Raw genomic sequence first — 15,959 nt, 5'->3', positions numbered from 1 at the left:
AGTAAAATGCACCTATTTAAAGTGTACAATTTTGAGTTTTGGCTAGTGTACACCTCCCTATTGATATGTAGAACATTTCCAGCACTCCTGGAAGTTCCCTTGTGCTCCTATCCAGGCTGCACAGGGTTTAAAACACATTTGAATTAGCAGCCACCATTAAAATCCTGGGAGATGTGAAAGGGGTCTAGCTTCCCAGTTTCTCACGCACAGGCGGGAGATGCAGCAGCACTGGGCCTGCCTCCAGCACGGGCACAGCTGCCAGGGCCAAGGAGCAGCTGCCCTCTCGGCACAGGGCCCGAGCCTCCAGCTGGCCACTTTCCCCATAGACTCAAAGATCTGCCTTTACTTCCTGGGTCTACTTTGTTAACACCTAGATCTGTAAGCATGCATCAGGTCCTGCCTCATTGTTTTATGACAAGGACACTGAAGTCGAGAGCAATCAAGTGGCCTGTGCAAGGCAAAGTGCTTTTTTGAAAAGGGCACATGAGGCCCTGGCCGGTTGGCTCAGTGGTAGAGCGTCGGCCTGGTGTGCAGGAGTCTCGGGTTTGATTCCCGGCCAGGCACATAGGAGAAGCGCCCATCTGCTTCTTCACCCCACCCCCTCTCCTTTCTTTCTGTCTCTCTCTTCCCCTCCCGCAGCCAAGGCTCCATTGGAGCAAAGTTGGCCCGGGTGCTGAGGATGGCTCCTTGGCCTCTGCCTCAGGCGCTAGAATGGCTCTGGTCGCGACAGAGTGATGCCCCAGATGGGCAGAGCATCGCCCCTTGGTGGGCATGCTGGGTAGATCCCGGTTTGGCACATGCGGGAGTCTGTCTGACTGCCTCCCCGTTTCCAACTTCAGAAAAATACAAAAAAAAAAAAGAAAAAAAAAGAAAAGGGTGCATGATTTGGAGTTCAGAAAACCCTGTACTTACAATTTAAATTTATCATTTATTAGCTTAGTAAAGCCAGACACTTAAATCTCGTTAAACCTTATTTTCCTTACCTATAATGGGACTAAGATCTCTTACCTTAGACATTATTGTGATGTTAAATAAGAAAACCTAGGCCATGGACAGTTGGCTCAGTGGTAGAGCATTCATTTGCCCAGCATGTGGATGTCCAGGTTCAATTCCTGGTCAGGGCACACATGAGAAGCACCCATCTGCTTCTCCACCCCTCCCCATCTCCCTTCTCTCTCTCTCTCTTCCCCTCCCGCAGCCATGGCTTGATTGATTTGAGCAAGTTGGTCCTGGGTGCTGAGGATGGCTCCATGGCCTCCACCTCAGGCACAAAAAATAGCTCAGCTGCCAAGCAATGGGCAATAACAACAGAGCAACAGGCCCCAGATGGGCAGAGTGTAGCAGGTAGGGGGCTTGCGGGGTAGATCCCAGTTAGGGTGCATGTGGGTGTCTGTTTCTCTGCCTCCCCTGCTCTCACTTAATAAAAAAGAAAGAAAAGAAAGGAAAGGAAAGGAAACCTAAGGGCCTTAATTTGGGTTCCCCTGGCAGCAGAGCCTGAAGCAAAGATTTAGGACAAGTAGTTTCTTACAAAGATGACCCCAGGAAGCACAAGTGATGGAGTAGTGTGAATTCCCTAACAGTTCTAAGGTATATCTGCCCATGGACAAGAAGTCTGCTACTGCTCTGGAGAAAGTCTAGGGCAGCAAAGGAAATAGCTGCAGTGGCACATGTGAGCATGAGGCTAGCAACGATGCAGTGAAGCATGACCACCACGGCTGCACTGAACTCAGGCAGGCTGGGGGATCTGGTGCGGTACATCACACGAGTCCGCTATGAACACCTGGGATAACACCGAGATAACCCTGGGCTAGCAGAGTGTTTGGCCCAAAGTAGGCATTCATTTCTCAAGTATTTATTGAGCATGTACTATTATTCTAGGGTTGGGAATATGGGAGTGAATAAAATTCTTGCCTTTGAGTAGCTTACAGTCCAGTGGACACAGAGAACACGAAAATAAATATAAATGCAGGAGTATGTTAAACACAAAGTTCTGACAGAGAATCTACAATACAACAAATGTACAATTCCAAGATCTAGCCTCACCTCTCAAAAAAGCACCAAGAAGGACTTCGGGAAAAGGCTGGGTTGAGAGAGGGAGTCCTTGAGAAGGGGCCATTGCAAGACTGTGAGCCCTCTTTTAGGTGGGGTTGGCGGTCTGCTTTCTTCCGGCTCAGACTGATAAAGGGGGTCCTAAGGGACTGCCTTCTGCCATAGAAAACTGAAGACGTGGTTCTGTCATCTATTGCTGCCAAGCAAAATACCCCGGAACCTAGTGGTTTACAATACTGACCACTTTATTGCTCATACTTCTTTCTTTCTTTCTTTTTTTAGGTTTCCATGCTGGGGAGTATGGAGTTTATCCCCCCAAATAGTAGAAAGCTATAAAACATCCCAAGCAGAAGAATGATGAGTTGTTCACACTTCTATGGGTCAAGAATGTGGTCCGTGTTCAGCAGGTCAGGCTCATCTTTGTCCCACGTGGTGTCAGCTGAGCCATCTAAGCTGGGGATTGGGGTCCAAGATGATCTCACTCGTATGGCTGAGCCTCAGCTAACACAGCACAAACTGCTGGAGGCAAGCTCATAATTGCTGCTGGCACACACTCAAATCTCTGGTGTCTTTGCACTGACTGTTAGCTGGGTCATCTCTATTTTCCTCCACGTGGTACCTGTTCTAGTTCAGCAATCTATCCTGAACTTCTTTTTCTTTTCTTTTCTTTTTTTTTGTGTATTTTTCTGAAGCTGGAAATGGGGAGATAGTCAAACAGACTCCCGCATGCGCCCGACCGGGATCCACCTGGCACGCCCACCAGGGGCGACGCTCTGCCCACCAGGGGGCGATGCTCTGCCCCTCCGGGGCATCGCTCTGCCGTGACCAGAGCCACTCTAGCGCCTGGGGCAGAGGCCAAGTGGCCACCCCCAGCACCTGGGCCATCTTTGCTCCAATATGGCCTTGGCTGTGGGAGGGGAAGAGAGAGACAGAGAGGAAGGAGGGGGGGTGGAGAAGCAAATGGGCGCTTCTCCTATGTGCCCTGGCCGGGAATCGAACCCGGGTCCCCCACACGCCAGGCCGACGCTCTACCGCAGAGCCAACCGGCCAGGGCCTATCCTGAACTTCTTTATGTAGTGCTCTTTTCCTACAAAATAAGAAGCTTCAAGTCCTTTTAAGGCCTATGCCCAGAACTGTCATGCTGTCCCTTCTACCACATCCTATTGGTAGAGCAAGTCACAAGACCAGTCCAGATACCAAAAATAGGACACAGCCTCTTCCTCTTGTAGAGAAGAGTGGCATGTGTATATAGGGATAGGAGAAATCATTCTGGTCATCTCTTTAGACAATCTTCCATAGGACTGATGACGCACAATCCCAGAGGAGCTCGATCAGATCACAGACTGAGCTCTGACTCCCAGCTGGGAAATAGAGAGAGCAAGAGAAGAAGAATGGCAATGATCAGCCAGCAGCACGGCAGCCTGAGGAGCTCAGCAGACCCTCTCACCAGACAAACTATAAAATAAATAAACACTTAAAGTCTCTGGAAATAGTTCTAAGGACATATAGCAAATAAACATTTAATGAATAAAATGTACTAAAACTTATAGTGAGAGACTGTGCTATTTGAATCATGATCTACTCCCTCCTTCCCCTCTCTCAGCTAGTCATGATGGAAACCACTCCATATATGTGTAGTCCAAACATCAGCACTCCCCTTACTCCGAGCTCCCACCCGGAGAGCTATGGTATCTTCCCAGAAGGGAGAAGATTTCAGTGTTTCTCATTCTGCTCTCAACTACCTGCTGCAGAGACCAAGTTCTGGGCAAGTGTGGTTGAGAATTGGGGCTTCCTTATTATGCCCTGCCAATATTCATGGATGGAGGCTATTCCATAGGTCTAGTACACTGAGATTATTGGGGTCTCAATCTGCCTGCCCTGGCATATCTGTAAAAAGAGGTACTGTGCTATAAGAGGTTAGTGAAGAAGACCAGAGGCAATAGCTGCACCATCTCCCCTGAGTTCCCAGCTTCTGAAGCAGGGGTCTGACTCTGAGAGAGAAACGCCATTTTCCCCATCTCCCGATCTAGAGCACTGGCTCAGATATTTTGCACAGAGGAAAAGGCAGGCCATAAGACAAGAAACTCTAAATCTCCAACAAAAGAACTTACTCTATTTGCAACAGAGTGTGAAGAAGTTCAAGCCTACAGATGTAAGCTGATCCTAAAATTCATATGAAAACTCAAGGACCCAAATAGCCAAATCAGTCTGGAAAAAGAGGTCTTGGAGGACTCACACATCTCAATTTCAAAACCTACTACAAAACAACAGTAATGGAAACAGCACAGCATGGCTCTAGCATAAGGATAGACACATAGATAGGTGTAATAAAATAGAAAATCCTGAAATAAACTCATGTATCAATGGTCAACTGATTTATGACAAGGGTACCAAGACCATTCAATGGGAAATAAAAATCTCTTCAGCAAATGCTACTGGGATAACTGAATTGCTGCATACAAAATAATGTGGTTGTACATCATACACAAAAATTAACACAAAATGGACACAAAACCTAAATGTAAGAAATAAAACTATAAAAATCTTAGAAGAAAAGATATGAGAAAATATTTGTGACTGAGACTTGGCCATGGATTCTTAGGTATGACATCAAAAACACAAGGAACAAAAAAAATTGATAAGAATTTAATTTAAAATTTAAAAATTTGTGCTTCATAAGACACTATCAAGCCTGACCAGGCGGTGGTGCAGTGGATGGAGCATCGGACTGGGATGCGGAAGGACCCAGGTTCGAGACTCCGAGGTCACCAGCTTGAGCGCGGGCTCATCTGATGTGAGCAAAAAAAAAAAGCTCACCAGCTTGGATCCAAGGTCACTGACTCCAGCAAGGGGTTACTCAGTCTGCTGAAGGCCCACGGTCAAGGCACATATAAGAAAGCAATCAATGAACAACTAAGGTGTCGCAACGAAAAACTGATGATTGATGCTTCTCATCTCTCTCCGTTCCTGTCTGTCCCTATCTATTCCTCTCTCTGATTCTCACTCTGTCTCTGAAATAAATAAATAAATAAATATTTTTAAAAAAAAGACACTATCAAAAATGAAAAAGCTAGGGCCCTGGCCAGTTGGCTCAGTGGTAGAGAGTTGGCCTGGTGTGTGGAAGTCCTGGGTTCAATTCCCGGCCAGGGCACACACACTATGCTTCTCCACCCTTTCTCCTCTCCTTCCTCTCTGTCTCTCTCTTCCCCTCCTGCAGCCAAGGCTCCATTGGAGCAAAGTTGGCCTGGGTGCTGAGGATGGCTCCATGGCCTCTGCCTCAGGCACTAGAATGGCTCTGATTGCAATGGAGCAACATTCCATAGGGGCCAAGCATAGCCTCCTGGTGGGCATGCCGGGTGGATTCCAGTTGGGCACATGCGGAAGTCTGTCTGCACTTCTCACTTCGGAAAAATACAAAAAAAAATAAATTAAAAAGCTAAAAGAATGGTAGATATGTTTGCAAATTATATATCTGATAAGAGTCTAGTATCCAGAATATATAAAAAAACTCTTACAACTCAATAACAATAGACAAACAAAATTTAAAAATGGATAAAGGATCTGAATAATTTTCCAGAGAAAATATATAAATGGCCACCAAGCATATAAAAATACACTCAATATCATTAGTCATCAGAAAAACACTAATTAAAACCACAGTGAAATACCACTTCACACCTACTAGGATGACGACCATGAGAAGGTACTAAGTGTTGGCAAAGAGGTGAAGCAATCAGAACCCTCAGACTCTGCTGGTCAGAAAGAAGGTAAAAGAGCACAGCACTCTGGAAAACAGTCTGGAAGTTTCTCAAAGTGTTAAACATAATGTTACCATTTGACCCAGCAATTGTACTCCTATGTATATATACAAGGACATGAAAACATATGTCCACAGAAAAACTTACACATAAATGTTCACAGCAGTATTATTCCTAACAATCAAAAGATGAACAAGACTGACATGTCCATCAACTAAGGACGGACTTACAAAATTTCATAAATCCTTACAATAGACTATTCTTCAGCTATAAAATAAAAATAACGAAGACCTAAAACATGCTAAAATATGGATGAACCTTAAAAACATAACACTAAGTGAAAAAAGCCAGTCACAAACGACCATGTATTATATAGCTCCACTTCCATAAAAATGTCCAGAATAGGTAAATCCATAAAGACCGAAAGTAGATTCCTGGTCGCCAAGCACTTGGGAGAGGAGATGTGGGGAGTTAGAGCCTAAAGAGAATAGGGTTTAGTTTGGAGTGATGAAAATGTTCTGGACATAGAGTGGTAATGGTGGTACAATATTATTATTGTACCAAAGGTTACTGAACTATACACTTCAAAATGGTGAATTGTTATGTGAATCTTACCACAATAAAATACAGAGATAACAGCAAATAGCAATAACAACACAGATTAGCAACATTTCTGCCATGAAGGGAGAAACCCATGTGTGATATTTAATCTACAAACTAGACTAGGGGGCTTTTAGAGTACTAAAAGTTAAAGGAAGAACTATTATTTATACAAATTAAAATTACTTGAAAAAAGTAAGATAAATTTATTTATTTCTTATATATAACAATAAATCTAAAGGAAGAAAATTGGAAATTTTCTTACAGAGAATGAGTTTTCTCCTAACAAGAAAGCATATCTTGTATATATGCACCATATATATACAATGGAATACTACTCAGCTGTAAGAAATGATGACATATTGCCATTTATGACAACAAGACATATTGCTATTTATGACAACATGGATGGACCTTGAGAACATGATACTAAGTGAAATAATTAAATCAGAAAAGGCTAAGAACTACATGATTTTATACATGAGTGGGATATAAAATTGAAACTCACGTACATAGATAAAAGTGGTTACGGGGGAGGGAGGTATAGAGGGACAAATACACAGTGATGGAAAATGACTTGATTTTGTGTGATGGACACACAACACAATCAGCAGTTCAAATGCTATAGAGATGTTTATCTGAAACTGATTGTACTCTTACTGATCAATGTCATCTCACTAAATTTAATTTCTAAATAAAATTTAAAGAAGGAAGCATATCTTTCTCTTCACCTCTCCCGGGGCTGACGGCTGTGAGGAGAGGTTTATGATCACTCATCTTCTCCTGCCTCTGCTTATGAGAAGCCATTTCCAGTTCCTTTTTTGCTAGTAGCTTGCCAGATGGGTAGAAGAGGCCAGCAGTCTGTGTACCTACATTCTTCTTAGTCCCGACATCAGGTTTGGGTAAAGGAACATTTAGGGACTGCCAGGCAGATCGGGGCTATGAATGAGACAAAATGTACAATATTACAACATAATTTAATTAATCTTTCATATGGCTCACAGAAAACAATTTTCATCAGAAGTAAAAAGTATCTAAAAAAATCCTGTTTTTTGAACTAAAAAGAGGTTGTCATCTCTTGCCTCAGCATCTGTGCTTCTGTCTTTCCAGCAACTCCCAACCCCATCCCCTTGGCCATTGCCGCAAAGTCAGCAAATTAACAGATGCTCCCTGCTCTGCCTGAGGCCCGGAAGATATCTATCTTCTCACTCCTACAATCCAGTAAAGCATAGACTTTACTACCCACCCACCAACATTCCCTGTGAAACACTCCCTGCATCCTGAGACCGTAAAAGAACAACCACGGAAGGTTACGTAGGTTGTGCACTGCACAACAGCATTGCGTCTAAAGGGGTACCATTCACATAGTTGGCATGATATTTTTGCATATTTATTAGGACAACTTTTCTAATAGAAGAAAATGTCTAACAAAATTAGTATATTAGGGTTAATTTCCCACAGTTGGCATTCAAGTGTGTTGAGGAAAGAACACAATTTCACAGAGGTGGCATGTAGACTACTGGCAGTCCTAGGTCGTATGACCCAACCTGGGTTAAGAGGACAATGAATTTCCTAAAAGTGACCATCTGCTTCTCTCCCCACCCTCTCCTTTTTCTCTCTCACTTCCCCTCTCACAGCCAGTGGCTCAACTGGTTCCAACATCAGCCCGGGGCACTAAGGACAGCTCAACTGGTCCAAGCAATGGCCCCAGACACGGGCTGCTGGGTGGATCCTGGTCAGAACGCATGTGGGAGTCTGTCTATCTCCCTTTCTCTTATTAAAATAAATAAATAAATAAATAAATAAATAAATAAATAAATCAAACAAACAAACCCAAATTAATTAATTTTATTTCCACACCTGGATGAAAGCCCATGTGGAAGTCTGAATGCTCTGGTTCTCCTTCCCCGGGCTGATTCATGGAGCACACAAACACAGTGACAACCTCTTCCCAGGCACAAGTGCCTACTCCGGGGAAGGCCTCACCTGAGCAAAAGGGCCATGCTCTCCAGCAGCTAGAGCAAGGCTGGTGTCCACACTGAGTTTGGCCAAGGACTTCAGGTAAATACCACAGGAGCCACAGAATCGAGCAGATGGGTGATTGCTGGCCCCACATTTAGGGCAAGCAGAGTAGCAGGCAGGAACGCCAGGCTAGAGGACAGAAAATATTTTTATATTCTCATAATTATTAGATTCATAATTTTCCAATATAAATTATTCCCACACAAGTCATCAAAGTAATACATGCCCATACCCTCCAACCCTGCAATTCTACCTTGTAGAACAAATGTGTACTTCATTCTGTGGATGGACAGGTACACAAAGAAGTATTTTCAAGACCATTCCCTGAACAATTGTGATTTTAGAGGCAATAACTGGAAACAAACTAAATGTCCAGCAAGTGGGGATGGCCTAAACATATCACAGCACATCAAGACAGTGGAAGGTTATGAAGCACGGAAAAGAATGAGGAGGTTACCAACATGACATCTTGCTAGGTGAGGAGAACTGGGTCAATGCTCACAGTAACTCCCAGTTTTCTCACTAATGCCCTGAGTGGCTGAAGGACCACCTCAGAAACTGGCTAACAGCGACTGCTTCCAGGGGAAGGGCTGTGGGATGGGGTGGGGGGTGAGGGGAAAGACAAACCTTCACACTAAAGCTTTTGTATTATTTACATGAAACACTCAATAAATAATCTTGAGTGTTTTATTAAAAGGTAAGCAATTCATAGGAGAAAAAAATCAACAGTGAATAAATGAATAAAAAAGATTAATCTCAAAGCAATGCAAATTAAAACAGCAACGAGACACTGTTCTCACTTTAAAAGAATTAACCATCTGTCTCCAGATTCTTTTTTTTTTTTTTTTGTATTTTTATGAAGCTAGAAACCGGGAGAGACAGTCAGACAGACTCCCGCATGCGCTGACCGGGATCCACCCGGCACGCCCACCAGGGGGCGATGCTCTGCCCCTCTGGGGCGTCGCTCTGCCGCGACCAGAGGCACTCTAGCGCCTGGGGCAGAGGCCAAGGAGCCATCCCCAGTGCCCGGGCCATCTTTGCTCCAATGGAGCCTCGGCTGCCGGAGGGGAAGAGAGAGACAGAGAAGAAGGAGAGGGGGAGGGGTGGAGAAGCAAATGGGCGCTTCTCCTGTGTGCCCTGGCCGGGAATCGAACCCGGGACTTCTACATGCCAGGCTGACGCTCTACCACTGAGCCAACCGGCCAGAGCTGTCTCCAGATTCCTAAGGAATAAGTGCTAGGACTCAGATCCCAAGAACTGATTTCTACAAGGCAGTGGGTGAGGGGGCGTGGCTCTTTCCAGGGCTGTGGCGAGGTGCTCCACAAGAATACCCACCGAGGCTCCACACCAGTCACAGAAGCAAGCGCCCCCGCGGTTCCAGCGACCACATGTGGAGCAGGAAGCAGCCTCCCCTTTCAGAGTGGGCGCAGGAGGACCTTTATCCCCGCTGCACAGGGGCTGGGGGACACAACAGCATTGACAGGCAGATCAGTGCTCTAGTCTCCAATCCCCGCCCAGTCCAGAAAAGAGAAAGGCCCCAAATCAACACAAGACCTGGAAATAAGGTATTTCTGCCAAAAAAGAGGAAAACTACCAGAAGCTTCATTGATGAATAACTTTGTACAAAGAGAGTGCATTCCTTCACAGAAAGCTGATGAAACTGGTGCTTCACACAACTTAATATTCTTCAGTACTGTTAATACCAAAGGTAGCAAGCCTACTGTTGACTTGTATACCAGTGTTCATAAAGGAAGAATGGAAGAAGAGCTGAGCCCCTGAGGAAGAAGCGTCACCACTGAGGTTTATCTTCTATCAGTTGGAGTTCTAAGGTTTCCATCTGGAAATGTGAATTTATTTTCCATTCCCGACACATGAAAAGAATTACTTTATTTGGGGGAGAGAGACAGAAATGTTTCGGGAGAATTTCTGAGACCTTGTTAGGTAGATCTGTATTAGAACCTTTGCTCCTATTACTTACTTGTATGGCCTCGAAAAATATTTTCTCGTCAAATAGGGATGATCTTATTCACCACTGCTGCGTGATTACCAACTGTGTGCAGGCACCGTTCTGAACACTGCCCCTGTAGCCTCATACCAGTTCACACACAGACCTGTGAGTTGGGTCCCATAATCATCACTGTTTTACAGAGAGAGAGAAACTGAATATTTAAACCTGGGCCCTGACTTTTATCCACGACTCCACGAATCCTTTTCAATACAGCCTCCTCACAGGTCTGTAGAGGGGCTTCCAATGATAATGGCAATTAAGTATGTAAAAATGCTTAGCACAGGGTCAAGCTCCATATGTAGGCTTCTCTTCCTTCTCATCTTGCTTTCCACTCAATCATGATTTTTTAAAAAGATTTTATTTATTGATTTTAGAAAGAGGAGAGGGAGAGAGAGAAGAAAAGGTGGGTAGGGAGAAATGAGAAGCATCAACCCATAGTTGCTTCTCATATGTGCCTTGACCAGGCAAGGCTGGGGTTTTGAACTGGCGACCTCAGCGTTCCAGGTCAATGCCTTGTCTACTGTGCTACACAGGTCCGGCCTGATCCTGGCTTCTTTAAGGAAAAGGACTACCATTTCACATGTTTCCCTACGAGCACAGTGCCTGGTAGCTTGGCACATGGGAGTCATGCAAGTCATTGCTGAATGAAGGAATAAATCAATGAATAATTGATTCATTTGATAACTAGATATGTATGTGGTTATACATTCCATGTATAATACTAAGAATATGCACACTAAAGAAAATGTTTCCTAAGGACAATTTCTCAAACATCAATATTTTAGTTAACTTTATTTGCCCAGCTCTATCCTGTTTTATTTCTGGGACTGTTCTGTTATCCTAAAGCAGACCGAGGCCATATCACTCCCAACATCCAGAGACTGAGCAAGAAGATCTCTCTCTGTGTACCCCGCCCCTCACCCCGTTTCTGTGAGGGAGGGGGAGATGCCTTGGGAGAAATCAAGAGAGAATCTCTTTGCACACTTCTGCATCAGACTTAAATTTCAACCTATCCTACTTTTTAAACAGAGTTTTGATAACTTGCTGACTTGGGTTTTTAAATACAAAGCCTTCAGATCTTTGTTTAAATGCATCTACTGCTTAAGTGAATTTTTCAACTATAACATTGCTTTAAGGAGCCCTGGCCAGTTGGCTCAACGGTAGAGCGTCGGCCTGGCGTGCAGGAGTCCCGGGTTTGATTCCTGGCCAGGGCACTCAGGAGAAGCGCCTATCTGCTTCTCCACCCCTCCCCCTCTCCTTCCTCTCTGTCTCTCTCTTCCCCTTCCGTAGCCGAGGCTCCATTGGAGCAAAGATGGCCCAGGCGCTGGGGATGGCTCCTTGGCCTCTGCCTCAGGCGCTAGAGTGACTCTGGATGCAACAGAGCGACGCCCCAGAGGGGCAGAGCATCGCCCCCTGGTGGGCATGCTGGGTGGATCCCGGTCGGGCGCATGCGGGAGTCTGTCTGACTGCCTCCTCGTTTCCAGCTTTGGAAAAATGAAAAAAATAAAATAAAAAATAAAAAAACATTGCTTTAAGGAAAGAAAAGTAAGCTTACTCCATTCAGATTAGTGCTGCACAACAAAGGGAAGACACAGAGCTGTCAGGTGGCCGCACGCTGCTGCTATGGCAGGCCCTTCAGGGATAAACACTCCTGTCCTGATGGCTAAGCTCTGCTATTCCATTCAGAGAGAAATACATTTTGAAAACAAATTTAATTTTGTAATTGTTTCTGAAACAGTTTTATTGATAGGTGAGACCCAGAAACAACTACATCACTGACAAATCTATTTAAATTATTTAACTATTTATATAAGAAGTCCAAAATGTCTCAGAAAGTAGATTTTTTTTTTGCTTGGCAATTTACTTAAATCTATCTGCAAGATCACTCCAAAATTTCCAAGGTACCACAGTTTTCTTTTTTTATGCTTTCCCAATCTCACAGTTTTTCTCTCTGGTGCCTTGGAAAATTTTAAAGTGCAATTTCATGATGGGAGTGTGACATAAAGTCTGATGACAAATTAAGTTAGAGAGATAAACAAATGGCAGTTAACAAAAAACTACCCTAACATTGCATTTGACTTGATTTGGAGATAGATGGGTTTTCTTATTAAATTTGTCAGCTCATTAGCATGTTTTTAGTCTGAGTTCTGAGGGGAAAAAAAATCACAAATAATCATCTTTAAAAAAAAACTACAGATCTTCCTTCTGGTAATGAAGAAGTCACAGATTAATTAGAAAAAAGTTATAATAAAAATATAATAAAAAACTAAACTGAATTATAATAAAAATACAACTTATATAAGTTTCTGGAATGTTGTTAAAGAAATTCATATAGATAAATTTATAGTTTCTTTTTATTTTTTTAACATTTCAGACCATTGCTTTATTTCACTATTGTTCAACAGCGAAGTTCATTCCTCTCAACATGGATCTTGAATCGTTCCTTTCCTTGTTCTGAATAAAGAAGGTAATGAACAAAAAGCCTGTACTTTTGGAGACCTAGAATCTTACTTATGCTGATAAGCTTTTTGACTGCAAGTTCATGTGACACTGCTTTCTGCTGGCACCTTGGTGTTCACAGAGTTCCTCCACTCCGGGGAAGATGGCTGTCCACAACTACCACCACTGAAACCAAACTTTAAATCAACAATTTGAGTACGCACCTTAAGAAATTAGAGAAAGCCTATTAAACTGACCCCAAAGCAAAGAGAAGATAAGAAATAATAAAGAGCAAGATTCAAAAAAAAGGAAAATAAAAAAATAGAGAAAAATCAATGAACTGGAAGCTAGTCAAATGAAATGTTTAATTCTCTAGCTGGAGAGAGAAAGAGAGTAAGGCAGAGAGAAAACCCAGATTACAACTATCAGGAATAAAAGAGTAGGGATAGGACTACAGAGCCCACAGACATTAAAATCGTAAAAAGGGAATATCATGAATAAATGCCTGATAATACCAACTGCTGGTGAGAATGTAGAGAAACTGGACCTTTGTGAAGGAAATCAAACAGAAAATAACTGTACATTTCTGTAAAAGGTAAAACTATAGTGTCAAAAGAGAGCAGTAATATCTGGTGCTAGTAATCGGGGCAGGAGCTCAACTGCCAAGGAGCACGAGAAAACTCGGCAGGGTAGTGAAACTGTTCTGCATCTTCATTGTGGTGGTAGTTAAAATGATACATAGAATTACCAACATTTATTAGCCTGTATAATTAAAATAGCTGAGTTTTCCTGCATATAAATTACACCTCAATAAAGACTGGAACAGCCTGACTGGCGGTGGCACAGGGGATAGAGCACTGGCCTGGGAAACTGAGGACCCAGGTTTGAAACCCTGAGGTCGCCGGCTTGAGCACAGATCACCAGCTTGAGCGCAGGGGTCACTGAAATGATCCCATGGTTGCTGTCCTGAGCCCAAAGTCACTGGCTTGAAGCCCAAGGTTGCTGGCTTGAGCAAGGTGTCACTGCTCGGCTTGACCCCCTCCATCAAGGCATGTATGAGAAGCAATCAATGAACAACTAAAAGTGCCGCGAGTACAAATTGATGCTTCTCACTCTCTCTCTCCTCTCACTCTGTTTCTCTTTCTCTTTCCTTCTTCTCCCCCCCCCCTTTTGCATGCGTGTGCATTTAAAAAAAAAAAAGACTGGAACAAAAAGAGTTCTTTCATATCAAATAGTCTTAGATTGTCAGTAATTAGATATAACCTTAAAAGATATCTGGTTCAACTCCCCTGGTATGGGGTTAATAGTGTCACCACCAAAGAGATATGTTAAAGTCCTAATCCCTAGGACCTCAGAACATGACCTTGTTTGGAAATAGGATCTTTATAGAAGCAATTAAGTTAAAATGAGGTCATGAGGGCAGGCCTTAGTTAGACATGACTAGTATTTGGGGTTTTTTTTGCATTTTTTTTTTTCTGAAGCTGGAAACAGGGAGAGACAGTCAGACAGACTCCCGCATGCGCCCGACCGGGATCCACCCGGCACGCCCACCATGGGGCAACGCTCTGCCCACCAGGGGGCGATGCTCTGCCCATCTTGGGCGTTGCCATATTGCGACCAGAGCCACTCTAGCACCTGAGGCAGAGGCCACAGAGCCATCCCCAGCGCCCGGGCCATCTTTGCTCCAATGGAGCCTTGGCTGCGGGAGGGGAAGAGAGAGACAGAGAGGAAGGAGCGGCGGAGGGGTGGAGAAGCAAATGGGCGCTTCTCCTGTGTGCCCTGGCTGGGAATCGAACCCGGGTCCTCCACAAGCTAGGCCGATGCTCTACCGCTGAGCCAACCGGCCAGGGCCTACATGACTAGTATTTTTATGAGAAAAAGAAATCTGGACACAGAGACAGACACACAGAGGGAAGATGATGTGAAGACACACAGGGAGAAGGTGGCCATGTGACTGGAGTGACATATCTACTGGCCAAAGGAGGCTTGAGGCTACCAGAAGCTGGGAGAGGGGCATGGGACAGTCCCTTCCCTAGAGCTTCAGAGGAGGGGTGGCCCTGCCCACATCTTGATTTTGGACTTCTGTCCTCCAAAACTGTGAGATTATAAACTTCTCTCATGTTAAGACACTCAGTTTGTGACAAGCATTTTACTTATATGTAGGTAATGACTCCCAAAAAGCAAGTCTTTTTCTTCTGCATTGGCTAGGAAATGCCAACTTTTGGGTGTTACTGTTAGGCCAGGGCAAGAGTCACCTGGAAGTAAATTTGAAAGCCTCCTCTTCACCAGAAACATTTTATAAACATGAAACAGATCATCTAAGCTGAACCCATTCATTCTACTTAAATTGCATATACTCCTATTCCTTCACTCAAACACTCAAAACAGGCTGGTAGGAAACCCAGAGATGGGTGCCCACTGTGTTCTCAATTTCAAAAAATAGCACGCACAGTTCATAAAAACATACCTGACTTTAAATGAAATGTGAATGGGCCCACTCCCCCACTGGCTGCTGCCAGTCTTCCATGCAAAGTTACTAAAGAAAATTGTAAGAAATCGTGGATTTTACTGAATACCCTTGAAGTGAAGCCTTTGAAAACAATTTTGTATTGGTGAACATATGACATCCTCTCCACGTTTAGAAAAGTTGCTTTCAGTGTACCCTGAGAGGCTCTTTGGTCTCTCTCCCTCTTCCCACTTCCTCCCTGCCCTGCAGATTCTATTTATTCATTATCATTAACACTGAACATTTAGCAGCCACTAAATATAAGATGTCCTCATGCAGTCATCTACCTTTTGTGATGAAGGCAGGGCCCTCTCACAGGTGACGCAGTATTTTAGGTGAGCAGGATTCTCTGTGCCACAGTTGCGGCAGATTGCTTTCTCCTTGAAAACGGAACAGGAAATACATGTTACTCTGAGCAAAGAACTGTGCAAATAAAGCAAACAAAAGCAGAAGCCACTTTAAGAACAGGATTAAAATTCAAAATTAATTGCAATGTTCAGGTTTAAATATATGAGGTAAAAAACTGTCTAGGTTAGCTTAGTGCAATTTGTCTTCTCAATGTTCAGGGAACAGATGT

At 43.8% G+C, this 15,959-nt stretch overlaps 1 protein-coding gene across 2 annotated transcripts in view; it reads right to left on the bottom strand.

Moving 5' to 3' along the window:
• DZANK1 (double zinc ribbon and ankyrin repeat domains 1) overlaps positions 1–15,959 on the bottom strand; it is a 79,646-nt gene that overhangs the window by 21,285 nt on the left and 42,402 nt on the right. The window contains exons 10-13 of one of the 2 annotated variants that reach the window (XM_066236088.1): positions 15,670–15,762; positions 9,765–9,887; positions 8,394–8,558; positions 7,139–7,346 (exon numbers count right to left, since the gene is read on the bottom strand). In XM_066236088.1, the coding sequence (XP_066092185.1) occupies positions 7,139–7,346; positions 8,394–8,558; positions 9,765–9,887; positions 15,670–15,762 (589 nt within the window). The remainder of the gene's footprint in view (positions 1–7,138; positions 7,347–8,393; positions 8,559–9,764; positions 9,888–15,669; positions 15,763–15,959) is intronic. The other variant, XM_066236089.1, reaches the window with a different exon arrangement.

Source organism: Saccopteryx bilineata, chromosome 6, assembly GCF_036850765.1.
Source record: "Saccopteryx bilineata isolate mSacBil1 chromosome 6, mSacBil1_pri_phased_curated, whole genome shotgun sequence".
Lineage (NCBI taxonomy): Eukaryota > Metazoa > Chordata > Mammalia > Chiroptera > Emballonuridae > Saccopteryx > Saccopteryx bilineata.
This window is presented reverse-complemented; position numbering and strand designations above follow the sequence as displayed.